The 27,030-nt window shown below is 41.3% G+C and overlaps 9 protein-coding genes across 9 annotated transcripts; 4 read left to right on the forward strand and 5 right to left on the reverse strand.

Moving 5' to 3' along the window:
• Window positions 1–5: 5 nt before the first annotated feature.
• On the reverse strand, window positions 6–578 carry BCR41DRAFT_389469 (hypothetical protein). Its single transcript, XM_022028124.1, has one exon. It carries the CDS (start codon window positions 541–543, stop codon window positions 19–21), a length of 525 nt encoding a protein of 174 aa, XP_021877166.1. The 5' UTR covers window positions 544–578; the 3' UTR covers window positions 6–18.
• A 101-nt stretch (window positions 579–679) lies between these two features.
• BCR41DRAFT_312154 (chitin synthase 2) lies at window positions 680–3,517 on the reverse strand (the record flags this gene model as incomplete). The annotated part of the gene is made up of 5 exons (XM_022021072.1): window positions 680–1,633; window positions 1,751–2,447; window positions 2,542–2,663; window positions 2,773–3,021; window positions 3,122–3,517. The coding sequence occupies 5 exons, from the start codon at window positions 3,515–3,517 to the stop codon at window positions 680–682; spliced, it is 2,418 nt and encodes an 805-aa protein (XP_021877167.1).
• Window positions 3,518–7,081: 3,564 nt separating this feature from the next.
• On the forward strand, window positions 7,082–8,650 carry BCR41DRAFT_341189 (cytosolic Fe-S cluster assembly factor NUBP2). The gene is made up of 5 exons (XM_022022230.1): window positions 7,082–7,329; window positions 7,435–7,544; window positions 7,643–7,714; window positions 7,830–8,023; window positions 8,178–8,650. Exons 1-5 carry the CDS (start codon window positions 7,115–7,117, stop codon window positions 8,379–8,381), a joined length of 795 nt encoding a protein of 264 aa, XP_021877168.1. The 5' UTR covers window positions 7,082–7,114; the 3' UTR covers window positions 8,382–8,650.
• Window positions 8,651–13,524: 4,874 nt separating this feature from the next.
• Window positions 13,525–14,628, forward strand: BCR41DRAFT_361540 (hypothetical protein). Its single transcript, XM_022025554.1, has 3 exons — window positions 13,525–13,682; window positions 13,819–14,043; window positions 14,222–14,628. Exons 1-3 carry the CDS (start codon window positions 13,580–13,582, stop codon window positions 14,305–14,307), a joined length of 414 nt encoding a protein of 137 aa, XP_021877169.1. The 5' UTR covers window positions 13,525–13,579; the 3' UTR covers window positions 14,308–14,628.
• A 323-nt stretch (window positions 14,629–14,951) lies between these two features.
• On the reverse strand, window positions 14,952–15,251 carry BCR41DRAFT_289292 (cytochrome c oxidase assembly protein PET191; the record flags this gene model as incomplete). Its single annotated transcript, XM_022020326.1, has 2 exons — window positions 14,952–14,981; window positions 15,084–15,251. Coding segments are annotated over 2 exons (198 nt in total), but the record flags the coding sequence as incomplete, so codon positions are not given.
• Window positions 15,252–15,375: 124 nt separating this feature from the next.
• Window positions 15,376–20,445, forward strand: BCR41DRAFT_175432 (hypothetical protein). The gene is made up of 7 exons (XM_022019728.1): window positions 15,376–15,542; window positions 15,800–15,912; window positions 16,014–17,055; window positions 17,165–17,380; window positions 17,473–17,632; window positions 17,748–19,262; window positions 19,365–20,445. Exons 2-7 carry the CDS (start codon window positions 15,801–15,803, stop codon window positions 20,394–20,396), a joined length of 4,077 nt encoding a protein of 1,358 aa, XP_021877171.1. The 5' UTR covers window positions 15,376–15,542; window position 15,800; the 3' UTR covers window positions 20,397–20,445.
• BCR41DRAFT_425380 (S-adenosyl-L-methionine-dependent methyltransferase) lies at window positions 20,416–22,108 on the reverse strand. Its single transcript, XM_022030582.1, has 3 exons — window positions 21,735–22,108; window positions 21,494–21,621; window positions 20,416–21,409 (listed from the first exon to the last, which is right to left on the reverse strand). Exons 1-3 carry the CDS (start codon window positions 22,026–22,028, stop codon window positions 20,494–20,496), a joined length of 1,338 nt encoding a protein of 445 aa, XP_021877172.1. The 5' UTR covers window positions 22,029–22,108; the 3' UTR covers window positions 20,416–20,493.
• Window positions 22,109–22,394: 286 nt separating this feature from the next.
• BCR41DRAFT_312096 (S-adenosyl-L-methionine-dependent methyltransferase) lies at window positions 22,395–24,123 on the forward strand (the record flags this gene model as incomplete). Its single annotated transcript, XM_022021070.1, has 7 exons — window positions 22,395–22,462; window positions 22,577–22,665; window positions 22,749–22,802; window positions 22,959–23,044; window positions 23,187–23,425; window positions 23,529–23,843; window positions 23,952–24,123. The coding sequence occupies 7 exons, from the start codon at window positions 22,395–22,397 to the stop codon at window positions 24,121–24,123; spliced, it is 1,023 nt and encodes a 340-aa protein (XP_021877173.1).
• Window positions 23,951–26,867, reverse strand: BCR41DRAFT_389474 (hypothetical protein). The gene is made up of 6 exons (XM_022028125.1): window positions 26,794–26,867; window positions 26,467–26,673; window positions 26,328–26,358; window positions 25,884–26,172; window positions 24,469–25,734; window positions 23,951–24,373 (listed from the first exon to the last, which is right to left on the reverse strand). The coding sequence occupies exons 2-6, from the start codon at window positions 26,589–26,591 to the stop codon at window positions 24,207–24,209; spliced, it is 1,878 nt and encodes a 625-aa protein (XP_021877174.1). The 5' UTR covers window positions 26,592–26,673; window positions 26,794–26,867; the 3' UTR covers window positions 23,951–24,206.
• Window positions 26,868–27,030: the final 163 nt, after the last annotated feature.

The raw sequence follows: 27,030 nt of genomic DNA on the forward strand, positions 1-27,030 counted from the left end.
TTATACTGATACATTCTATTATTTAATGAGCGCTGGTTTCGGCTTGAACGTTTTCCTCTTGTTCCCTGTCTGAGGCTTGCCATACATCAACTCAACATAATCTGGTCGAGGCTTTGTCTTGTCCAGCTCCTTCTTGTCACCATTATTGTTGATATTAACCTTGTCTGCCACCACAGTCTTATTGTCTCTGATTTCCATATCTTCATCTTCTGACATCAGATCATCATCACCACCGTCGTTCTTGTGCAACAGCTTCATATCTTTTATGGCCTGTTTGACACCACCATTAAGCTGTATCTTGTATGCGAGTGAGGATTTTGAGGGTTGTGCTCCTAGCTCCCCTGCTGATCCTGCTCCCTTCTTAATAATAGTAGGATTAGCTGTAGTAGACAGGACACCTTTTTTCTTATTAACCTCCACACTTTCGTTGTGATGGTTGCTAACAGCGTCGAATAAGCTGCTTGCGGCAGATCCTTTTGTCAAGGATAACACAGCCTTTTCCTTGCGTGTAGGTCGTTTGAAGAATTTTGCAGACTTTCCCATCGTTGTTGCAATGAATTAGGTTAATTAAGTATACAATTAATGATTTCGAATAAAGCGAAATTCTTTTTTTTTTTTTTTTTTTTTTGAGGCTTGGCATTTTAAAAAATGTAAATAATATGGCCTTGTTTTATCACGTCTATACAATGCGGCTATTAAAGAGCCGAAGAATCATATAAGTTACGCTTCCAAAGAACCTGAACAGCGCAAGGCCGGCCACAGACCAGAGAATTATTCCAAGATAGATGGTACTCGTTGTCCTGAAGTCTCCTAACACAGACGAGGTAATTAACGCCACTAATATCGCATTGCTCATGATCCATGAAAGAAGAACACGTGTTCGGATCTCACGGTAATAATCCTCTTGTTTCGTCTTCGCATCTCGGCGTTTCTTGACCTCGACAGTCTTCGTCGATAGCGCTGCAACTGCTTCATCATATGCATTGTTGATATCGTGGCTATCGGTCGGCACCGACACTTCGACACCCCCTTCAGAAGTTTTTTTGGCTACTCCTAGATCTGTTGCAACGGATGTATCTCCCTTGGTACCCCATGAGATATCATGGATGTTGCAAAACGCATAAACGTTCAAGATATTGACATAGGACGGTAGCATGAACAGGTACTGAATGAACGAATGGAACATATGCCATGGCTCTAGGAATAAAAAGCTAGCAACGAAGTACAGTCCATAGGTTGATGTCAGGGAGATAGCAGTATTTCGGAAAATGGCATCTTGGAAGTAGAGTGATACCAGAGATTGATGATCCATTTCCCGCAACACTGCATCTCGATGTGCCTTATTGACTCCACTAATTGTTGTATATCCGGCTCCAAAGAGCATGTATCCCATCAATAATGCGAAGAACCACATGGAGGTCTTATATGCCCAGTTTGACCCTTGTGGACGGTTACCCATGCTCATGATGAATTGAACGATGATCAAAAGAATGTATATGTAACGTGTGACCGTGAAGACCCAAAATCCAACATCGTTGGCGCCAAATGGGCTAGGCTGTGCCACAGTACCATCTTCATTAAGTGTGTATACCATGGCACTACCGAGAATATAGAAAGTTAGATAAAAATTGCCCTTTTGCGTCAAATATGGGGAAGATAGAGAAAGATATATAGTTAGAAGTGTTCATTCGGCAAGCGTCTAATCCGAGAAAATGTCGCCCGATGCTAAGAGTTGGTCGAGCCCTCTTACCAAAGCGAACCACGAAAAGACCAAAGAAACAAAGCTGTAAAAAAACTCGAGATGAAAGAATAACTTGCGTGTTGTTGAATGGTCTGAGCGCCAGATATTCATACTATGGGTCAATGCGTAAACTGAGGCAAAGAATGATCCGTTTAACCATCGCCGGCGCTGTGAAATAAACTCTGCGACGGTTCCTGGAACATCTGTCTCCCCATAAGCAGACTTGACATATTGTAGCACCCAAGCGCTATTACGCTTGGCAACCAGTTCAAAACATAGAATTCGATCTTCTGCCAGATACATATTAGCTGTAAAAATATTGGCTTCTGAACCGTGAAATTTTTCACCCAAAAAATACTTCTCGAGAGGTCCTTGACCGGTAGCATCGTTCAGCAAGGCACGGTAGCGGTATGCAGAAAAAGCCCCTGGCAAAACTGAAATGTATCCAAAAACGGATTCTAATGGTTTGTCGAGTATGTTGGACATTTTATATTCGAAATTTTGAGATGCAACCAAAGGCGAGAGCAATTGACTGCCTCCACGGCCCAACATGGCACAAATCTCTCCACAGGCGCCCCCTACGTTCGAATTAAGATCAAATGCCTTCCAGAGGTGATAAATCGAGGTTGACCCAGGTCGCGTCCCTACATCTAGTAGCACACAAACGTTGGGCTTCAATATTTTCCCAAATGCATTAAAGAACCATCTAAGGAGCATTGTAGATAAAAATCACTTAGAATATTAGTGCTAAATCAACTCTATCTCTCCATCATCTCTTAGGTTTTTTACAGTGCTTTTACCGATGTGAATTCAGCTTTTTGGCATTCTTTTCTTTAAGGCAAAACAGAATCTGAACTGGAACAAAGCCTTTATCATGACCTGAACGGTCCATATGGGAGTCAATGGTTACTTGTGTAGTATACTGGAATACAAAAAAAGGAGAGTGTTGTTAATGCAGAAATGTCATCACTCCTCTATATGTACCCTTGTCGTTACTATATCAGCAAAAGCAACAATATTAATAACAATACTTCATATATGTGTGCATTAACAGGCTTGTCATTCACAATGTTTTTGGCTACACCGTCCTGATAGACTCCCATGGCTGCAAGCACATTCAAAGTCTTTGGATTGACCTTTGAGCGTCCATCAGATACAATACAGACTACCACTTTCTTCCATGAATCAGATCCCCATGTTCGTGACCGATCACGTGTTGATAGATGGCGGATATTCTTCATTACGCCATGCATGGTCCGCGTAAACAATACTTCATCCTCCTATATTAGAAAAAAATACATGTCAAATGAGGAAAATTTGTTGGTTTGCTATAATGAACCATATATTCTATTTTCCTCTTTCTTTCAAGAGCTTGATTACATTATACATGGTCATGACAATAAATAGTTCTGTTTCGCGCGGCAGACCATCTATGATTAAAGGCCGTAATGTGTAGTTCTCCGCTGCAAAATCATCCGGATCGCAGGTAGCGGCCGTATACCGCATATGAGTAAATTCCTCTCCTTCTTGATACTTCAGCGTCTTTAAGAACATAGATGGCACTGGACAGTCTAAAACCAAGTTGCCAGATGTCAACTTGACCCTCTTGGTAGTATGAAATCGACGGCGTTGAGTAATAGGAGCTGGTCCATAATGTCGCTTGCCTGGAGCTGGTGATGCTGCCGATAAATTTGTTGGGACGAATCCTCCTGGACCTAATGTTAGATTTGAAGCGGGAACGATATATTGCGTACGAGAATGGGCTGGGTCCAGCATGGAGTTATGGTGTTGTAAAGGCATAGGCATAGGCATAGGCATAGGTATAGACATGGGCATGGGTATGGGCATGGGTATGGGCATGGGTATGGGCATGGGCATACTTGATTGGGAATGAAAATATGGACTAGATATGTATTTATCGCTGCTATTGCTGTTCATGATATCGGCATTGTAACCAGACGCGAGCAGAGGCGTGGGTCGACGTGGGGATGTGTCACCGGTAGGATTGTATTGGATTGTCACATCTTCTTGCGGATAGTTTGAGGATGGCGGGCTCCCTGAGTATCGAGACATTTTTTTGATCCGGTCTTTGAAGGTCTATGTGTATTTGTATTTACGACTAGAAGGAATGCGAAAGAAAGAAAAACATGCAAAATGGACGTTGAATGTCATTGTCGTTGTAGCTACTAATTTACATCCTATACTTTATATGTAACCACTAATTGCCATCGGGAGCAACAAAAATAGGAGAGAGGAATCATCCGGCATTGTATGACCCCTTGAGCATTCACATGACTCAAGTGGTCACCCATTATTATTTATTACCCCTATTCCAATGTTTGCGCTCCATCTCCGTCAAAACATTAATAACAGCAATAAAGCCTATCTTACACAGAAGGTTGAGATGCATAACGTGTTTATACTTTTTCCTAGCGAGATCCCGTTTACTACGAGAAAATTATTCTCACTTACAAATGTCTTTTCAACAGCAACGAAAAGGACGATACTGGTACATACGTTGCAGTCTCACCCATTACCTTTCACTCTGGCATTTGTCTGTCTATCAATTGACACTAAAACAACAAAAAACTTTTCCAATAATTGATGCTACTATGGGCACTCAAGTGTCCAGATGACCTATCCCTTTGAGACACAGCTCTTCCCTTTATTAAACCATTCTTCTTATTTCCATCGTCCTTCCCACTCACTTTGAAGTAGTAACTCTTGCAACAACTCTGTCCAAACATCTTTAAAAAGCAAATTAGCAAACGTAAAATACAAAAATTAATTGATACAGGAATAATACCATATAGCATTGCAGTAAGAGCTACATGCCATTCCATCGACATCAGCTACCACGACTATTGCTCCTTTACCCCTTGAATCTATCATTGCCGTCAACTGGAACTCTTAATGCTGAGCCAAGGACTCGATATTTCAATACCGATCACTCAAACTGCGATATTTAATAGCAGTAATAGTGTAACCCTTTGCCAACCCTTGATCCACTCAATTGGTCCCAAATTCGAGAGCAACGGTAGTGAAAGTCGCCACTGTCAAATCTCTGTCATCCGCCTCACCCCCTTCCAAAGTAACAACATGAAAGTTTGGACCGAATGATCTCCACAAGCGTAAACATTAATTAGCAATACCACGTCCTCATGAGTTTACTTACCATCAGGAGTTGATGAAACCTGAATCCTACTCGCCAAACGGCGCGAGAGCCAATGCGTGTCAATCAAACGAGTAGCTTAGTGCAAAGCCCAAATCTACTCTTTAAGTAAACCTACAAAGACACTGTATTTGCGCACGGTTTATTTTCATTAACGCTTCACAAATTATAACTCTGCAAATTCACAAAACATTCTGCCTTGGAGGTAAAAACCTTCTAGAAATAGAGAAATTGATGTACATTGCCACTCTATTGCACAAACCACCTCTTTTGATTTGAATATCCGTGCCTTTAGACATCAAATAAATAATTTCAGGACGCCCTTGTCTCGATGAACGCATCTATAAAAATCAATGTCGTTGGAAAAACTTCAGATATTCAAAATATTTTGGGATTCGCCTAATGACAAAAGACACGCGCCCTAAATAAAACTTTTACGAGCCTCAATGATATCAATGATCACTATCCAGCACTTAGACAATAACCGACATGGGAAAAGGAAAGCTTCTGTCTAAATGCACCACCCACATGACTACGTTTCCAAACTTTAACAAGACTTGAGGATAAACGTATTACTATTTGCTTTGTAAAAAAAGATATTTAAATTGTTAAAAAGGTTGTCGGTTGGTGAAGTATCCAAGTCAACATAAAGCTATACACATGCTATATCGCATGCTCCCACTGCCATCCGTTATTTAAAAATGTCTGCCCCCTGATCATGAGGGCCAGAATTAGTCCTTCAAGTAAAAATTCACTTTTAACTGATGAAATTCCTCCAAATAAAGCACGGCAATAGCCGGAAAGTAGTGTGACCCTAGGTTATCGCTGCCACTGAATTGATCAAAAATCAATATTGACCTTAGATAAAAAACAAAACGTTCAGGCAGAGAAGAATGATGCAAATATACAGGGACAAGGGGCTGCGGTAACAACGTCGATAAAGAGATGGAACCAAAGAGCAAGCGAGCGAGCGAGAAAGTAGGAAGACAGTGCTTTCAATTTATATCGTGGGTTGATGATGGATTTAAACATTGACACTTTGCTTCACAGGCCATATCAGTGTTTTTTTCAGTTTCTTTAGGGGTGAATCTATTTGACAACCCAGGTTGTCACTCTTATTTGACAACCCCCCTAATTTAGCAGTCACACCGGCTTATTTGGCAACCCAGGTCTTCAATTTTCTCTTTTTTGTTATTTGACAACCGGGTTGTCAAAAAAGAAGAAAAATTGTCTTTTTCAACCTGTCACATGACAAGTCTTCACTCTCTTGCACTAATGGAGGGCCTTTCTCAGCTGGATTTCTAAAATGGTGGCAACACTCCATTATCATGACTGTGGTTATAGCTTCTTCTGTCTCTCTTTTTTTTTCCTTTTCTTCGTCTATGCTTTACACTCGTCCTTGCCAAGACATCCTTTAAAAATGTCGCCATATCTTACAGACCATTGAATACTCCAAATGATAATGAACAATAGACAATTAGAGGGAGAAGCGGGAGACAAGCGGAGGCAGAAGAGGGCTATCATGATAAGTTTTTTTTGTTAACAAGGACCCTAAGGGAAGGGGCCGCCATGATGAGAGAAGTGCAAAGCAATTGTAATTATATATGGGCGATGACACCAGCAGAGCGCAAAGAAGCTCAGGAGTGTATTGCAACAGGAACCAAATAAGGAACAATGTAAGATTATTTTCGCATAACCACTCCGAATTTATGCATGCTTATCCAAAAAAAACCCTTAGTGCATGTTACCCGTATAGGCACATTTTCTATAAAAGCAAACCCTTGTTTTAGAAATCAGTTGTAATAAAAAACAACACCTCGTAACCAAAAAAAAAAAAAAAAAAAAAAAAAAGTTTGTTATTTGATGGAAGCTTTTAGATTGCTGGAGGGATTTCGTGTTGCTGAGGGATAGCAATAGAAACGATTTTCACATAATAAATCTTGCCAATAAAAAAAGGGTTATCAAATAACAGTGAGCTTGGGGTTGTCACGCAAAGAAAAAAAATTGAGAAGGGAGGGGTTGTCAAATAAGAGTGACAACCCGGGTTGTCAAATAGATTAATTCATTTAATTCAAATGTAAAATTAGTGGCGGACCAGACCGTAGTCACGTGAATACTATTGTCTATTACTGTTTACTCAGCAAGCATCAGCTTTGGTTTCTCATTCCCTCAGCTTCATTACATGAACAAACCACAACAGCATGCAACAACCACCACAACTCGACAAAGTCAAGCATATCCTCCTTGTCATGTCTGGAAAAGGCGGTGTAGGTAAATCATCCGTTACCACCCAACTGGCTCTGTCGCTTGTCGCTCGAGGAAAGACGGTGGGTGTGCTTGATATCGATCTTTGTGGACCTTCAATCCCTCGCATGCTCGGACTTGATGGCAAGGGTATCCACCAGTCATCAGCAGGGTAATGTGCACTCATGTGGCCTACACCTTCTTTTACTTCATATTGAACCTCATTTTCCCGAGAAATAATAGTCAGAATTAACCATTCAATCCTCGATCTGTCCAGATGGATCCCAGTGTTTGCAGATGAAAAGAAGCAGCTCTGCTGTATGTCGATTGGATTCATGCTTGAAAACAAGGACGACTCCGTAGTTTGGCGTGGGCCCAAGAAGACAGGTATAATAACAAAAGGAAATTGTGATATCAGTGGAAAATGCTTAACTGCGCAGTACTTTAAGAATCTCATTTCGGTTTTTATCTTCTTTATTTTATAGCCATGATCCGCCAATTTTTAACAGACACCTGCTGGGGTGAGCTGGACTACCTGATTGTCGACACGCCGCCAGGTAAAATGGCTGACTGTAACTCGATCGATTAATTCATCGGATGGCGAATCTTTAATACGGCCTATTAAACATCTCCTATTGACCATTTCTGAATCATTGCAAAACTCAAATGCAGGCACTTCGGATGAAAACATTTCGATTGTAGAGCATGTCAAAGCATATAATCCAGATGGCGTAGTTCTGGTGACAACTCCACAGGCAGTCGCATTGTCGGATGTGCGAAAGCAGGTCAGCTTCTGTCGACAAGTCGGTATCCCTATCGTCGGTTTGATCGAGAATATGAGTGGATTCATTTGCCCTCACTGCTCTGTAATGCTATTACTCTTGTTACTTAGATTTGCATAGTCATGGAATGCACTCATTTGTAAGCATTTATCAGTTTGGCTACTAAAAGTTTGCTAACCAAACCTTGCATTTGCATTACTCTAAATTCACCCCGCCTGATGAAACGATAATTCGACAGGAGTGCAATAACTTATTTTCTGCCGGAGGCGGGGAGGCCATGTCGGAAGAATTTGCACTCAATTTTTTAGGTAGAGTGCCAATTGACCCCACCTTGACAGCAATGGATACCGACCTAGTCCAACAGTTCCCTAAATCTTCCTTGTTTCCTGTATTTGAGAAGATTACAGAGAAAGTGGAAGAATACTCGAGCCGCCCGGAGTAAAATCCTTTTTTTCTGTTCTCTCCCAACTGTATAGTCCGTTTCATTTGCTCGCGATTCCTTATATTTTTTGAATACTCTTGAGTGTATTAGCAGCGACCCGCTTGTTGTTACAAACCCGTTACGTAGTGAGATGCCATCAAACCAATTCGATCGTGGTTTTTAGATTAAAAATATATGGGGGGGTCTACATATAGCCTTTATAGTCCTCCCCATTAAAAAACATCATCTAGACCAAGGATATTGTAAAAAGAACAAGAAATTCATTAGGCATAGAAATAAATAAATTAATTACAATTTCGACAGTACTTGGATCGATAATGAACATTCTCCAATAAAGCATCACAGTGAGGCCATGGACACTTGGCAGATGTGTAATGTTCGTAACAACCTGCAATGGGGTAGTCTAAAGGTTTTGCCCAATTTAATACCCATGTTAAAAAAGACCCAAAATTAGATGTCATTGATCAGAAGATGTTTTTTTCCTTTTCAACAAGCTTTTTCGTCAATATCCCATGCTTCGATGCTTACCTTGAATGATCTATGTCCAATACAGACCACCACATTCGTATTGGCACCTCTTCTTCCTCCATTACTTCCGCCTGCAAGCTTTAGAATTGCGTTGATCACATAATCAATGCATCCATTCTGTGCTTTTCTACTGTCCCAGATATTTCGAACAAACCAACTATCATTATAGAAATCGACAAGCGCTCTATATATAGTCCCCTATTATTGCCACTGACTTCACTGACTCCAGCTCCACTGCTACTATCGGCTCCAACTCCAGTACTAGTGAAATTACCTCCGGTACTTGATGAAGCTTGATTTGGTGGCGAGCTCATATAAGAGGAATACTGTGTTACAAAAGACCTTGAGAATAGTGGAATGTTGCTTTCAACTACTGTAATTCCTCTTCCAAGCTTCCGCCTTTCTAGCTCTCCCCAGAACTTCTTGGATGATTTGTAAAAATACGCTCTAGAATTCCGAAGGATCTTGCATTCGTTAGGCTTTCTTGGATCCAATCTCGCAACTGGCATCGAATGCCTCTCGCTTGGATCGATCCCAATAATAACGGTATTTCCGGGGGGAGTGCACGCTGTCTGGTGTCATATTTAACTTCTACATTGTCGAGAAGACGGCAACCAGTTGATCTCGTGCCGAGGGTTGGGGCTCACTGGAGACAGCGGATTTGTACTCAATATACCTCCTTCAGCTGCTTCTTCTCTGTCACCATCTAAGAATGGTCCATCAACTTCCAGCAAGTCAATATCGTTGACACCCAGCAAGGTATCATCATCCTCATCTTCGCCATCGTCTCCGTCTCATTGCCATCGCCTGCGCCATGACTAGGTCCCCGCTGAGCACTTGAAGTAGTCTGGGCTGCCCGATATGTTTAAATTTTCGAAGGTTGAGCAGCTTGTGATTCTCTACCTCTTTTTTGCTTTGGTGCATCATAAGCAAGAAGAGTAAGGATAAGGCTATTTGTAAAGAATGATGTTCGTAGCTTCCTCCTAGGGCCAGCCCTTCATCCTTTCAGGGAAAACAGTTCTTATAACAATATTCCTTTTTGATTAAGGACCTTGATTTCTGCGGCTCCTTGATACCCTCCCTTAATCCCAGCACCAGGACTATTTCCTCTCGTACTGTGGAATTAAACCATAATATGTCCAGAAGGCAGTCATCAGTTAAGTATGAGGAAGCGGATCTAGGGAAATCCAGATATTTTTGGCAGTAGCATTTTGCTCAAAAAAGGATTGGGTGGGACTCCTCCCATCGCCTGGGGAATCATTTCTATGAATGTATTATAAGACAACTTCAAAATATTATATTCACCTGTGCATCTCGATAACGAGATTTAGTGTTGCTTGGCCATTTGGGTTGATTTACTGATCGCAAAATTGGGATAGATCTTGTTTAAAGGACCAAATTCTATTTTTGTATAAAGTATCCGTATGCTTTGAGCTGGGACGGCTCGACTACATTTTCTTCGCCTTTTTTCTTCACATTCTTATATACTTGGATAATGGAATCATCACCCCATAATACAGCAACCGTAAATAAAGTCCCTGCTACCAAGAACTTCATCCAGGAATTGTGGGGGATCAGCTGGATTAGGTGGCCCGGTGGTAAGTAGGTTATCAATCCACAAGTCGTAGGTCCAGGAAGCTCGAACTCGTGCCTCATTCAACATTTTGATAAAGGGGCTGAATGAGCCCTTGGGTTGTAGCAGCAAGTGGCTTGGGATTGAGATTGGGATCGAAATTGGAGTTCAGCTTGGCACCTATACACGTCTTAAGCGTACCCAGAGCTAATGCAACAGTAAGGTCGATTCTTGGCAGTAGCTTTCATCTTCCTAGGTTTATCAGTCTTTCTGATGTACTTGACCTTCCTTTTGTTCTTCTTTTTCTTCTTTTTCTCCTTTGCCCTCTCTTTTTTCTCATCTTTCTTTTTTTTTTTTTTTGGACTTTCTTTGATGACCGGAGCTGACAGAACGGTCGTGTTGTTTACAGTTGATCGGGTCATATTTTTTGGGAGAGAGTCCCCTTTTCTCAGTAGGGAAAATAGGTCAATAGCGGTTCGGCTCTATGCGTTTAGGCTTAAAGTATCTAATTATGAAACGACAGTGTCAAGGGTTAGATGACTTTTTTTTACGTATATGCTTTGTAAAATGTTCATTTGAAGCAGCTTACCTGAGTCGAAGTTGATTATTTTTGATTTAGTACCTAGCGGATACCGCGCCCTCATTCCGCCATAGTAATGAAGGAAATTTTCAGCGGTTGGTTGTTGCAAAAACTGGGTTTGAGCCCCACCAAAGAAAACATTGATTGAATGGTCAAATCGGCCTTCTGAAGGAGTTCCACGGCTAAGGGCATGGACCTCATGAACATATGATACCGTCAAATTTTCGACATTGGTGTCAGTGAGCGCTGAGATAAACTCAGCGTTTGTGGTAAGAGCAAAGGTAGGGATATTTAGGGTGTAATCGTTATCGTATATAACGCCATAGGGCAGGAGTTGAATGTCGCTTGAAAACTCGAGGGCTTGCAGGGCCCCTTGTTTCTCATAGAGCGCATAAATGTAATGGCGATGAGGGATTGGACGAAAAACTCATTGTACAGAAGGATAGATGAGAATGCCAGAGTCTCCAGGTACAGCGATACTGGCTGATGTGCATTTGGCGGCAATATATACATCAGCATCTTTGCTACAGTGGCAGATTACAAAGTTATTGTACCGGCCAAATGACGCTGTGAGTTCCCTCTTCCCGCTATGACTAAATGTGAAGAGATATCGAAGATTCTTTTTAATGACAATCATATGGCTTCGAGATTCCCATTTCCTTTCAGTGGACTTGGTTTTCATGTTGGCTATGAGTGTATCGAGTTTTCCATCAGCTGTTGTACGCTTAGTACCTTAGCCCCTATAAGCGTGCGCTTTTTCATTGCAGCGAAGCTCACCAATGTATATCGTTACTGTGGCAAGAGGGCCAAAGATCTTTAGAATGATACTATTCATAACATGGCCGCAAGCAGTGAAAGAACTCTGCCGGTTGAATTTCCTTGGGATGATATTGTGTATATCGCTGTGCAGAGAACCAAGCAGATCCAACTCAAAAAATGAATCGGGTCAGCAGCAAGCTTATGTACATCAATCTCCTTTGGTGGCAGACCTCTCCTTGAAAGCTATGAATAGAACCCTTTTATACCCATCTAGGGAAAGCATATATAAAACAATGCAAGCAATGCTAGCTTAAGCAGCTATAGACTGAAGTTGAAGTTGTTAGGGTAGACATGATTTATGTGAGGGGGTGAGAGATAAATGTCGCTATATCAGTATGAAATGAGAGAGAGAGGCGGCGTATTTGAAGGTGTATGAAAAAGAGTGAAACAAAAGGCTGTTGAATTTACCACAAATTTGCTTTCATTGTGGAGCAGCAATGCAACTCGAAACAAAAGGATCATATTTAAAAAACAACAAGGGAGAAACAAATTGTTTTTTTTATTTCGAGCTGTTTACAGCTCTTCATATGCCAAATCCAGCCTTCGCCATGACTATCAACAACAAATGAAAAAACGGTAAAAGCTGCTAGATGCGCAAAGAAGTGGGGGTAAGTGAATGGTAGACATAGCGCATTGTGATTATATGGCTTGATATATGCTGATTTTTCTGTCGATTGATTTTTTCTTTCTTACCATACAATAGACGATTGTTTTCTGCTTAGAGAACTGTGATCTGAGCTGGCCATGAATTGATGAAAGCTAAATAGGCAACTATTTCCCGTTTTACGGTCCAAGGGGTAAACAAAGTGATTAAGGCCAAAGAAGTACCAAGACCTTTGCCTTGCGTCACCGGCTCGTGTTTCTTTTTTTTTTTTTTTTTTTTTTTTTTTTAATTTTTTGAAACGCATAGACGGATTGGGTTCATGAACAATTTAGAAGAAACCCATCAATTATATATAATATATTAGCACTACCACTAAAAAAAAAAAAAAAAAAAAAAAAAAAAAAAACGCGTACGAAATTTCAATTTCTTAATAGCCATGTTTCTCAACACCATGGCACAAAAATACTCTACGCCTTTAAGTGTCCAATCAATTTAACTATGCACGTGTATCAATGGTCGGAGAAACCCATCATTGAAGCCTGATTATATCATGGAGGCCATGGACGATGAAAGGATTCACCATTGGATTCTGGTCATTTTTGAACAGACATAAAACACATTTGTGATATCTCATGACCATAATCTTACTTAGCACACAGCCACGAATCCCTACGACGCGTAGGCTCGCCATCAGCCTGTGTGGCTTATGTGTGGTTTATGTGTGTTGCAAATGCTCACTAACAGGCTGGGTCCAAACTCGAGATACCGAAAGAACCTTTGTTGAGTCCAGGAGGAGGAGAGACATCAAGCCGGCAGCAACAATAGGATTTGGTCTACTACAAATATAACCAGGTCCTGAAAGGCCTTTCTTTTAAAAATTGTGAGTATTGGTTTGACAATACTTTTTTGGGTTAATTTATTTTGATGGACTGTAACAGAGCAGATCTGGTGGATATTTCGTCTCGTGACATGTATAATTCGTAGATTGAGCGACATTTGTATTACTTTTGGAATGGTTTGATCTATCAGTCCTGATTCCTGGAACACCCATTACCTCTTATCCCTACAGGTTCATTACATCTTCATATACCGCAATGTCTATCGGTGTCCCCATCAAACTGCTTCATGAGGCTCAGGGTCATATTATTACTATCGAGCTGAAGACTGGATCTGTCTACCGCGGCACTCTCTTTGAGGGTAAATACGGGAGGAATAACGAATCATGAAATGCATCCTTTGACCACGGCTATTATGAGGCGATAATCCCATTTTTAACCTCTTAATTCTCTATCACTCCACTGTTGTTCTTTTTTGACTAAATAATCTTAAATAGCTGAGGACAATATGAATATTCAGCTCAAAGACATTACTATGACTGCAAGGGATGGGCGTATGACACAGCTGGATCAAGTCTACATTCGTGGATCCCATATTCGCTTCTTCATTGTACCAGACATGCTCAAGAATGCGCCCATGTTCAAGCAACAAGGTGCAGCATCAATGAAGGGCAAGGGTATTGGACTGGGCAGAGGCAAGGCGACAGTAGCAAGAGCACAAGGCAGGTCATTTTTAACCACTCACCAATACTACATATTATACTCGTCATACCATACGACATGACACTGGGCTATTTAAGTTAGCTTTTTACATCTTGCGAGTATGACGGGCTCCGATCAAGGCTACTAATTTTTTTTTTTTTGTTTTTTTTTTTTCGCTTTTACTTTTGTGTCCCTTAGCTCGAGGAGGTGGAAGGGGAGGTAGAGGAGGCTTTGGTCGTGGTGACAGAGGCGACTTCCGTGGACGCGGTCGTGGTAGAGATTAAACAGGAATAAAGATATACATCAGCAAGGACTACAATAAACACTTAACGTACCGATTATTTCTAGATATTTTTTATTTTTATTTTTCAAATGATCAATCGACACAGCTCAATTTTTCTTCAACCTGACTTTCCAAATTTCCCCACTCATAACCTATTTGTAAATCGCCTCACAGGATTCCCCTCTTTTTTTTATTTGCGCTTTAAGTGCCAAGATTATAAACGCCAAATCATGTTGATGCATATGAGATTTGGAACGGGATTAAAACTCGAACATCGGACATACATTATAATATTAACGAAGAGAGACAGCGGTTATTGGCACTGATAAACCTCTAGTGCAAGAATTAATCTATACTAAGTCGATCTGTAGATATCAGCTTATGTTGGCATTCAAGCATAAAAGAGGAATCTTAATTGCAATGCTATAAACCCTGATTTAATATGCTAATATAATACATTCTATGGCTGATTTTATATTGAGCCAAATGCCGCGTCTTGAGATGATATCGTGGATAAAAGAAGATAAAATGGCAACTATGTAGTTCCTGAAAGACCGCACTCCGTTTATACTGTCGCTGTTTATTCTGCTGACTTTTTGTCATTGCTGCTGTTGCATGCTTTATAAGTAATCCATATTATGATTTGTTGCCTCTGAACCTTGTTCTCATATCCAGCTGCACGATAAGAAAAAAAAACCGGGTCAGGTTGTGTAGAAAAAAAAAAAATGTATGCGAGTCAAATGCTGATTATGATGAAAATAAAAATAAAAAAAATACCATTCCTCGCTTGCACTCAAAAAAGCTTCTCTTTATGGCTACGCATTCAGCCGGCACTCTATATTCATTCTCGGAACGAAGACACTCTTTTGGGGATAATGCATCTTTGATAACACAATCAGACTTGAGGATGCATTCAACCAGCTCGGTCCTAATTTCCTTGCAGCTGGATGGCATCCTGAGAGTGCAATGGCGCTTAAGTTTCGTATTGCCTTCTACTGTTTTTTCTTTTAAGGGTCGATTTTTTTTTTTTTTTTTTTTTTTTTTTTTTTTTTCAATGATACTTAGTTCAGAAAACCATGTCCTTTTTGATTTGTATTGTTTAAGCCTACAGCTGTGACTGCCTAATACTATGTCAATGTAAAATAGGCTGTGACATTCCTCTCCAGCATCAACAGTACTTCAAGAATGTCATTGACACACCGATCAAGAGCGGGAAGCGTGGCACTACGTGTTAAGGTAGATTGGCTGGTTTTTATTTAATCAATTGATGGATGCTCGCTACTATTTACTTGCTGAAAGTTTATTATCGAAATACAATGAAGGTCTAACGTCTTACTTTAGATTGATCTTGAAGCGGCTCTTTTATCATGCTATATAAACCAAAACGATATCCAAGAGCGGTCGAGGCATGTTTTTAAAATCCTCGGATGCCTGTATTGGGCACAAAAAGACTATGTTGCTAACCATGTTCAATTTTGGCGGATCAAAAATAGGATGACTGGCAGACTTCTAGCACGACTGAAACTTGTTCTGTCGATTAAAGGAGCGGAAAGCGAATCGTTGAAGAAACTTGTTCATGGATACATGTTTGACGCCTGGTCTTCAAGTATGTGAACTATTCTATAGGTATCAAACTGTCACTGGTATTATGCACGCTACTGAATAACACAATATTCAAATCACTATACCTCTTGTACATTTTTTTAGGAAGATGTGAAGATGAATTTTTAACTCTTAACGTAGCATGGCCACTAAGCACGGATTCATACCTTAAGCTTGTTCAGGGGCTGAATCTTCATGACGAGCTCCTCTCGGATTTATTAACAGTAACGGCTATGGAGAGGGCTCGTCTTATAACTCTCATATTGGAATCACAACATCTATCTGTCAAATTAGCCGCTGACCTGCTTATATGGACTGTGGATCAGCTCATTGCTGAGAGTATCCGCCTCGAAAGGGATGGCGGTATTAAACAGAGAACCCAAGGACCATCGGTACTAGCAGACCGTTGGATGGAACATATCACAGAACAGGAGCGTTTCAGGCAGCTTTTACTAGTTTCCCTTCATAACATCATGGATCGATTGTTCTTGAGGTTGACAAGAGCATATACTTTAAAGATGCACCTGGCAGAACAGACCAACCTAGAGGCAAAGGTGGATAATCAAGTCTCTATAGGCCATATGACTCATAAACTACTGAAAGACATAATGGAAACTTTGATTGAACATTGTGGTGACCACGATAGCTTCATCCAGGAGTACTGGGATGACTTTAAACGTATGGATGATTTGATTCCTGGGTTCCTAGATCTACTTCTAAGACGACAAGGTACTTTAGGTGCATCAAAACGAAGGCGGGTTCACTCTCTGGAAGATCAGACGCCGGTAAATTCACGATTAAACAGATTTTATTCAAAGTTGAAACAAGACTTAAGCTTCGCAGACCAATCCCTTGCCACAACTTGGAAGACGCCATGTACTCCTGCTATACCTATAAAGCCTCTTGATGATCATCAAAGAGCATTTATCTCTATCTGTAATACTCTTCGGCGTCGTCAAATGTTCCATAGCCATCCGCCGGGCTTCATTAGCAGGCTTGCTTTAGATGGCTCACTTTATAGTCCACAAGAACAAATTGTGTTGAAAGGCCACATTGAATGGGTTGACCATACAATTGGCAATCGAGAAGTCGGATGGAAATCATGTGTCAAATTGAAACTTCAATTCTTTGCCATATTTGCTGAAAGGTGTGTGTGTCTACCTACTTTCCATACATTCATTTTAATAAAAAGGATGGCTGTTATATTAGTCCCTCCGTTAACTTACTCCTTATATTCTTTATAATGTCTCACTTAGATCTATCAATGAAACCTTTGCTGATCTTATTTGCACATGCGGCCTACATTGGGACCTATGTGATGTTCTTTGCAAGTACTTAAAAAGACATCGAGCGGATCCTTTAAGAGTCTCATTTGAGACTTTCCAGCTAGGTTGTGAACTATTGTTATCAGTGTTCTCAAAATCTGAACCACTGCGGTGCCAGCTCAGGGACCATTTATTCAGTACCTCCAGGTAACAAAGCAGCTATGATTCATTTAAAATTACACTAGAAGGCATAACAACATGCTCACACCGTACCTTTGTGGCTTCATATGTATATTTAGTCTTATTTGTAACGATGCAACAGGTCCGTTGTTCGGCTCTTGGGATTTTTGGCGTATTAACATTGATGTCCAGCTCATTGCTGCACTCAACCAACTCATCGTCACTGAACAATCATCCAAGTCACTCGCACCATCACATACGGTCGAATCGCTGATTAAGGTATACCCTATGTTCTCTACTCTCTTCGTAAATCTTATGGTATGATTTACGTATGCTCTCCTTATTGATATTCATTTTACTGACAACCTCTGTTTTGTGCAACTCCTGAATTCAGATCTCTTTAATAGCCCCCTATCATGTTGTTTCCAAAATCATTTACAACGCAATTGTGAATCGTGGTCAGTGCACTATCCTCCTCCAGGTACTCATAAATCTAGGGCAGCTTCCCTGGTTACGATCTACTCCAGAGACTCCCACTCTCCTTGTTAGAGTCTTACACGACATACTCCTAGAAAATTCAGATATATCGGGGAACGTTGGTACAATTGAGCAGCATTACCGCAATTTTAGCGAATTTATATATATGGCTTTCACCATTAAGAATGACGCCAATCAAGTTGTACTTAGTGTAGCCGAGTTCCTGAAAGAGTGCGCCATACCACTATTCAATCATATGATCCAAGGGACCGTCAAGTCTATACAATCGAAGTTCTTTCACGCAGTTGCTGCAAGTCTACTAAAGCTATATGAAACCGACCTGGTTGTGCCAGTTGTAGGTGAAAGCTTGCTCCCGCACGAAATACATTCAGAAACTTTACTACGTTTGCTGCAGCTGCGGACGGTTAAAAACAGCTGGGTTATGAATAGGATCAAGGGACGTATTGGACCCCAACTAAAGGCAAGGAAAAGTGCTGGTGTTCTCGAGGGTAATGAAGGTGACAAAATCGCTTTCGTAGAACATATGAACGATATTTCGAGGCTCTGTGAATCGCTGGTTGCGAGGATCTCAACCAATGTATTGTCCATTGTGATGGCGGGTGGGAGTAAGGACAGCCGCGATTGGATAACCTATACAGCGCAAAAGCTACGCGATGAAACCATGTCAATTGACTTGGAGTCACAACTAATGACAACTCGACTTTTACGTGCCTGTCAACAGCACCTTGGAAAAGATTCGGTGCTCTCGTCACTCCCGCCACTTCCAACCAGCATTTGGCCGCTTTGTCATGACCATCTGAAAATGTTCAAGTATGGGGAGAAGCCGAATTTCAATACCGAAACTGCCCGAGATAGTAATCTTTTGGAGGCGCTCCTCTTGGTACTGGATTTGGGGCGCATGAACGATGATCTCCTCGCAGACATTCTGCAAGCCCTTGAAAATGTCACCGACCTTCTACAGACAGAAAAAACCTACCTCACGCAGGTGCTTTTTCCAAGTCTCTACCGCATTTTGAGTATCAGTTCCCGGTCTGAGGCACATCGCCTTCTCGTTCAAGGCTTACCGTCCATTCTGCATAAATGGGGCGAACCACTAAACCCCAATTTTTTTTGGCATGCTGTTGATCAAGCAGCTGCTCCTCATCAATCATTGAGCGTATACTGGGATGATTTCCTGCATGGAAAGCCCTGTATCTTAAGTCGAAATGAAGTAGACCAGGAGCAGGATCGCAATCATAGTACTGAGGAAATAACTTTAGCTATCCTAACTATTACAGAAATGCTGTTACGATTCGCGCTGGAACCCTTGCCACCAAAAAATACAGAGATAGCGTTGCGAGTTTATCGCATCCAACTAGGATACGATTTAATGATAGATCAAATAAGTTCTCTATTGCTCTCGGCAATGAAGGTAAGGCTTAAAAGATACTGGAATACCTTTCCATCGTACAACCTGAGGGATACTGTTGTCCACAAAACTCATTTTTCTTTCCTTTTAAAAAATCTGCAACAGCTTGCTCAGCCAGACTGGTCAATAGCGTCAAATGACTTGATATTGTATAGCTTCTTTATGTTCTCAAAGATGTCCTACATTATCACTCATGAGCATAAGGACAAAGTGTACTTAAATCGTATGGAGCTTGGCTCACTCGTACCACTGACATCCAAATTGGGACCATCGTCCTGGGATAGTAATTATATCAGTCATATGAAATTACAGAATGAGGCATTACAGAAACAAGAGTCCATTGCTAGACACAAAGCCAGAGATGAATTCGTATTGGCAGCAATGAATCTCTCAGATGAGCTCGCCAAGCGACAAGACATCTATTACCGAGCGTATGAAAGACATGCGAAGGATAGAATCAAGTGTGGACCGAACCCTATCAATAATATGCATGAAGATCACTGCAGCACTAGTCGAGAAAACCAGGGCCCAGGTCGCGGCCGAGCTCGTAGGCGCGGTCGTGGTCGTGCCCGTAGCCATGTGCAAGGTCGGGGTGATGGACACGGAGCAGCTGATCAACATTACAGTCCAGGTTTATCTTCTCATAAAACATTTAATGCATACCGAAACGATGATGGTGGCTTTTCGAGGGCTTCGAGAAATGTAGGGGACGGAATGGATGAAGGTATGCAGGCCTGGCTCGATAGCATTATGGCAACATCTACTCAGAAACTCTCTACAATATCAAGTCAAAACGAAAGAGCTAATTCGGGACGAGTTAATTTGACTCCCGAAGCAGATAAGGAAAAGCTACCGGCTGTCACTTCTGCAAATGTGCAGTCACGGCAGGAGAACTCAGCAGACCATTCTTCTTCAGCATCAGCAGGCTCGCGGATACCAGAGCCAACCACTCTGATTGATCACTCGATGGCGTCTAATATAAGCTCAGTGTTGCCCCCAATGCTATCACGAGATCAGCTGGGCTGCCTTAATTTAGCACTATGGTATTTGCCGCAACAGGAACAACAGGCAGTGAAGTCCAGGATATCACGGCTATTGGAGTTGGAGACAGACTCGACTACCCCTTTGATACTTTAGCAAACCCATTAAAGGTGGACATCCCTTCCTCCCTTTTTTTTTTATTGCTTTGGTACATTTATTAAAGTATGCTTTTTCTGTTGTACAAATGGGAATCTCAAACTGTCTTGCGCAACTGAACCAAGAAGCCCGTATGTCCGATAGGCATGTGAAGTGGCCTGCAGATCCAACCAACGGCGTCATCAGGGATGTTGTCAGCTGCGGTTGTATATTCTCCATTCGATTTTACTGTTTCTTTAATGTCAGCCTCACCTCTATTCGTGGTTTTCTGGATTGGAGAGACGTTGCCGAATCCTCCTACATGAACTCTACCCCTGACCTTACTCCTCACCGCTGCGGATCGAACACTCCATTCCTTCCAATCAATCTCGAGCACTTTCTCTACAGTCAAGCCACATTCGTTCCCCCGCATCCACTGCACCAACTCCAAGATCTGGGACATGTTAACCATATACAAACACATGGGTCGGTCTGATTTCAACAACGGCACCAAGTCCACTAACACAGATTTACAATCTGGCAAGTCCAAGACGATGGCATCATATTGATGGCCTGGTGGATGTGGATTTGGCAGGAGAGCTTCTTTTTCTGACATGAGCCTTTTTCGTCGAAGTTCCAGTGCTGATAAGGGCCTTCCATCTTCATGAAAGAGTTCAGCTTCAGCGGCAGCTTGGACCTCTGCCTCTGTCTCCAATGGCTCACCCTTGAGATGTCGGATAACTCTCTTCAAACCCCCTAGGGATCTCCAAAAGATGATCCCAGGACGATAAAGTCCTCTCCAGAAGTGCTCTACATTTTCTTCCGCCTGCTTCGAATGGAGACTTCGAATATCAACCGTGTCAAGATGAGATCCAGGAGCTTGGATTGCCCTCTGGATATAGAGAGTCATGGACCCGTTACCAGTTCCAGCTTCAAGAACGTGAGCTCCAGGAAAGAGATCGAGCAAGTGAACTGCAGATGTTGCATCTTTGGGATACATAATATTCGCTTGACGTTTGACTTTTGTGCAATATCTTAAAAAAAAAAAAAAAAAAAAAAAAAAAATTAGATGACAAATGAAAGATATCCTGCCATTTCATCTACTTTGTGACATTTACTCATCCAGACTTGGCCAGTGCAACGTAAACTTGGTGCCTGTTTTAGTTTCGACAGTCGTTAATGGCAAAAGCCCAACAATATCATCGTGATTCAATCGCCCTACGTGTTGATCCTTATATGCCCCTTTCTTCAGGCGATTTTGTTATTCCAAATAAATAAGCAAAAGATAAAAAAGGAATTAACTTTGATTCTTCAATAACCATTCCATATAGAAGAAAAAAGCTTTCGCAAAAGATCTACCTTTAACGGCCCTATGAGCTGTCTTTCGCCTTTGCGACTATTAATTATAAGAACATCTCCGTAACGGAAACGAGGATCATCTTTAGGTGAAATAAAGCTGTCTGTTTCCGTATTCTGTACCACCAACTTAACTCCAGCTTCAGCTGACTGCTCTTTTCTCTGCTCAGGAGCTGGTTCCGAGAAAGTTGAAAAAACGTGTATCAATCGGCTTTGACACAGAAGTAGTGGTGATGAAAGCTTTACTACACAGGGTTGATGTATGCGAAGCAAGACTTGTCTTAATAAAATATTCATCTCTTTTTTTTTGTTTTGTTTACTCCTCTGTTTTCCACGTTTCTGCTATGAGAAGGAAAAAGAAGGAGAAACTTGAAGAAAGGAATTGTGAATAAACTGATCTCGGTTGTCAAATGATCTTTTTTATACATGACTACACAAAGCCACATGTAGTAATACAAAGTTTTGACTTTTTGTACGACAGGTGAGCTCAGACCATCTTCGAAACTCACAAAAATATTTTTAGTAATGTCAGGAACTGGTCCCAGACGCGACCGAAGCCCCCCTTACTGGCCTGAGCCCCGTGGGACTCGAGGAGAAGGATTACCGCCTCATAGGGCAAGCAGCTCAGCCATGTCTTCCATTGTCGGATCGCCTCCAGGGAGCATGGAGCCACGCATAGGACGAGACGATGTAATCAAGGGTACTGATGACGATGCCATCATTAGCAAATTGTAAGAAACTAATCCGGCTCATTGTGAAAAACTGTGCAATCAATTGCCTCCTATTACATTGCTTTTATCGAAACCATCTGGTTTTTGACATCATATATCAACTCTGTATAAAAGATCCGCCGTCGATTTGGGTTATCTAGATGATCCTTTCGTGAAGTACTTTGTCAAACGTCCTTCCCGTCGACCTCCATTAATTAATCGAGGTAAAGAAAAGTTCTTTTTTTGTCGGCCCGTTCATTCTGTTACCATAATTAAAATCGATTTTCAAATTCATAATTATTCATAGGATCGTATTTGAGAACTGCATCATTGGATAATCTCACAGAACAATTTATTAAAAGTGCTGCTGGACCTCCTCCTTCGCCACCCATAGAACATGCCTTTCCCACTTCTACGCCATCGTTCTCGGGAGTAGAAACTGTTAAGCCAACTACGTCATTGGCTACTGCACCATCACCATCACTATCGCCGTCATCACTGTCTACTTCAGCAGTAGCATCTGTAGGACCCTCGACATTCCCTGTCAATAAACAGATTGTCTCATTTGGATGTGGCTCTGACACTCGCTACTTCAACCTCAAGGTAGTAGCACTCGCATTACTTTATCAATTTATTTTATTTCATTAATTCATTCATATACGTACGCATATATATACACATTTTCTTTTTTTTTTTTTTATGACACGCAAAGTGTTCACTTGATTTATTTATTTATTTGCAATAGAAAAATGGGCTTTCGGTACACAAATACTTTGAGATCGATTTCCCAGAATCAACAGCGAAGAAGGCCGTTATGATCAAAAAGAATAAAGACTTCACTGATGTCATAGCAGATCCAGACCTTAAGCTAGGACTAGGTGGGACGGAACTCTACGCCAAAGATTATTGTTTACTTTCAGGGGATCTGCGTGAATTCACAGAGACTATTGTCCCGAAACTCAAAGCACATGGATTTGACACTAGGTACCAAAAAAAAAAAAAAAAAAAAAAAAGAAAAAAAAGATGAGGAGCCAGGAACTTTGCTTACTTTATTTTTTTCCTTTTTTGTATGAAATTATGATGGAAGTCTGCCAACGATGTTTCTGTCAGAATGCGTGTTGATTTACATTCAACCTCAGGACTCAGATAGAATTGTGGAATGGGTTGGGGCCAACATGGACGCATCTTTATTTGTGCTCTATGAACAAATCAACCCAACAGATGCATTTGGTGCTATGATGCTTCGAAACTTGCATGCCCGCCAAATTGAACTCCCAGGTATTCATGCTTACCCTTCTCTTAAGAGCCAGGAGGAAAGATTTTTATCCAGAGGCTGGCTTGCAGCCAAAGCTGTCAGCATGAATACCTTGCATGACTCTATACCAGAGACCGAACTGAGACGGTAAGATGCATTTTTTTTTTTTTTTTTAATTTTTTAATTTTTTTAATTTTTTTAATTTTTTTAATTTTTTTAATTTTTTTAATTTTTTGCTTTTTGCTTTTTTTTCAGCATTTCGAATCTTGAGATATTTGATGAGGTTGAAGAGTGGCAGCTATTGGCTGGACATTACTGTGTCGCATGGGCTATCCAAGCCAGACAGGGACCGCCAGAACGAGAAGATGAACGCGCTCAATTGATCAATCTTCTATCCAACGCTGTATCACTCCATACCATAAAATAATATAGAAATGAAACGAAACGAAAAGACGAAGCCCAAACAACTCTTTGTTATTTTTAGTAGGGAATCTATATCATGTATAATAGTTAATTATTATTCAGACCAGCTTCCAAAGCCTTGAACAGATCGTCTCTAGACTGCTCTTCCTTCACTTTGACTCTGAACATCTTGGGCTTTCCGTCCTCAACCGAAAACACTGTCAGAGTAGTCTTTTGTTCATCTCGTTTAGGGGGCAGATCCGTATAGACCCAACCTGTGAAAGAACATTTATACGTATAAATAAAAGTGATCGAAACGAAGTCATTTGTGCATGTATTTGACAAGTTAAAAAAAAGTAAAAAAACCTACTGTTCAAGACAAGACTGCCAGTTCCGCCTATCCTCATAATCATTCGACGCCTCTTTGACTCCTGATTCTCATTGACTTTGAATTGCCCCACGCCCATATCCTTGAGATTACCATCCACGATGCTATATAGTTTTGCACGGACCTCAAACACAGTTATTTCTCCTTCCTCTCCTTCCCTCGTATCCACCAGGTTTGATTTTGTATCGTCCGGCATCTTTTCATTAGCTTGATCATCACTAGTGGAAGATGATGCAGCAGGGGTGGAGGTAGGCACTGTGAACGAGAATGGCTTAGGTGCTGCTGTTGGTGCATCAGATGATGCGGACATTGTAGATGGAACTGAGAATGAAAAGGGTTTAGGGGTAAATTCGAATGGTTTCGCTCCTGTAACTGAAATCGAACCAGATCCAAACCCAGAAGGCGATGAAGCTGATTTCAATGATTTGATCGGTCCTATTGTTCCTGTACCAAAAAGATTCGGTGCGGCTGCACCGGGGCTACCAAATGGGCCTCCAAAATTCCATCCTGATCCGGAAGCTATAGGATTTTTGGGTGGATCCACAGCACCTTTCATAGAAGACGATCCAGCTCCAGAAAGAGCTCCAGCTCCAAAGGAAGGGAACGAAGTAGAAGCAGATGGTAGCGATTTTGCTGCTACTGACGTTGATAGTGTGGAAGAAATACCGGAAGTGCCAGGCGGTGTACGTGTAGGAGAACCCTCATCTTTACTAGCATCTGTCACCATTGATGATGACTTTGCTGTAATATCAATAGGTAAGCCAAATCCTGTCTGAGGCACTTCTTCAGATTCGGAACCCACCCTAATGATCTTGCTCGATCCTATGCCAGGTGGAGAACTGCTAGCCGATTCAGAAGACTCTGCTCTTCTAAACTTCGCATTGCCTCCCGGAGAGAGTATGATCGTTCTAGGTTCCTCAACTCCTAAATATTTACTCCTAGCTTTGGCTCGATGAACAATATACTTATTAAAGACCTGAGCCAAGTTAAGGATTGGGTTATCTTCCAGCCCCTTTTGAATTTTCTTCAAGAATGTTTGGTTGACGGCGCGTAATGCGTTATGGTAACCCTCCCGATCAAAAGAAGCTGTATTAGCGCCATAAGATTGATTCTCTGATGGTGTTGGCTCAAGCTTGGCGCTGCTTCCAATGTTGAAGGTAAAGGTGCCGTTTGCAAACGAATTTCCAGGCGTAGTTGTCATATTGTCACCAGTAGTCTTTGGTGTGAGGCCTGCAAACCCAGCAAACACTGCACAAGGATACAAATAGAATATTTATATATAAGGTAAAAAGCTTATACTATCACCGATGACACAAGGAAAAAAAAAAAAAAAAAAAAAAAAAAAAAAAAAGACGCCTTCCATTCAAGACGTTGGAGGACTGAATATGTGTACATACCATTGCCCGTGTTGGGTTGTGATGTCATAGGCGCTGCTGTGACTGTGGGTGCGGCTGTTGTAGGCGTAAAGCCCCCTGTTTCAGAGATAGGCTTTGTAGTGGCGACACCGGTAGTAACTGGAGGTGCTCCGAAGGTGAATGCCGCAAAAGGGTTCGCTGATGTGGTGACTGATGATGATGAGGTGGTAGCTGATACTTGTGATGAGGTGGAGTTTGAGGGTGTTATGCCGATCGAAGCAAACGGTGAAGGTCCTTTCTTGGAACCATCATCATTTGCAACTGACGCACCCTATAACCACAAGAACATGAAAAAAAAAAAAAAAAAAAAAAAAAAAAAACTCAACATGAGTGAACGGGCAGAGTTTTTATGAGGCTAAAAAAAAAGACTTGACATGATTGACATCCTGCTCAGAAACTTCAGGTTGCGCGAATTAATAAACATACCCTGGCTGCGGAACGTCGTAAAGGTTTTATCCTAGTATTATATAGAACATCAACATATAAAACCACGCGTTAGAATGCGTCATGACTAACTTTGCAACAAAACGATAGACAAATAACAATGAAAAGAAAATAGCTTTACGTTCTCTTTGAAAGTTCTTCAGTTGAGGCCATCCTGAATGCACCCAATTGTGGCGTGCTTTCATCATCATCGCCTCTTTCGTAATCATCCTTGGTAATCTGGTTTTCTGTTCCGCGTTTCGACATGGTGAGGTTACTCTGATGAGAAAGGCAAGGCAATATAAATATGGTTGGAATAATGATAATAATAAGATTCAGTAATAAACACCTATTTCGAGGGGGGAAAAAAAAAAGGCAGTGAGTTAATGAGTGGTGCGACAAGATCTTAATTCTTGGATCGCCTTCTAATGATGAATCCTTTAATGACTTGGTGAAGTAGCTATGGTACCTTGCTCACAGGCGAGAAGAGATCTAGCTATGATCGTCCGTTTTGTCCTAGCGAAAGCGGATGCAACAATAGGGCGAAGACTTTGTTGTGGCCTCTAGTGGCGTTTTAATAAAACTTTTGTGACAACATGTATCACGTGCTTGATCTAACAACACACCAGTTTGTGTAAATATTAGTAGCTTTTTCGCTCACTTCCCAGTAAAAAAATGATCCTGGAGCCCTAGAAGGTTTGACGAT

Source organism: Lobosporangium transversale, assembly GCF_002105155.1.
Source record: "Lobosporangium transversale strain NRRL 3116 chromosome Unknown BCR41scaffold_49, whole genome shotgun sequence".
Lineage (NCBI taxonomy): Eukaryota > Fungi > Mortierellomycota > Mortierellomycetes > Mortierellales > Mortierellaceae > Lobosporangium > Lobosporangium transversale.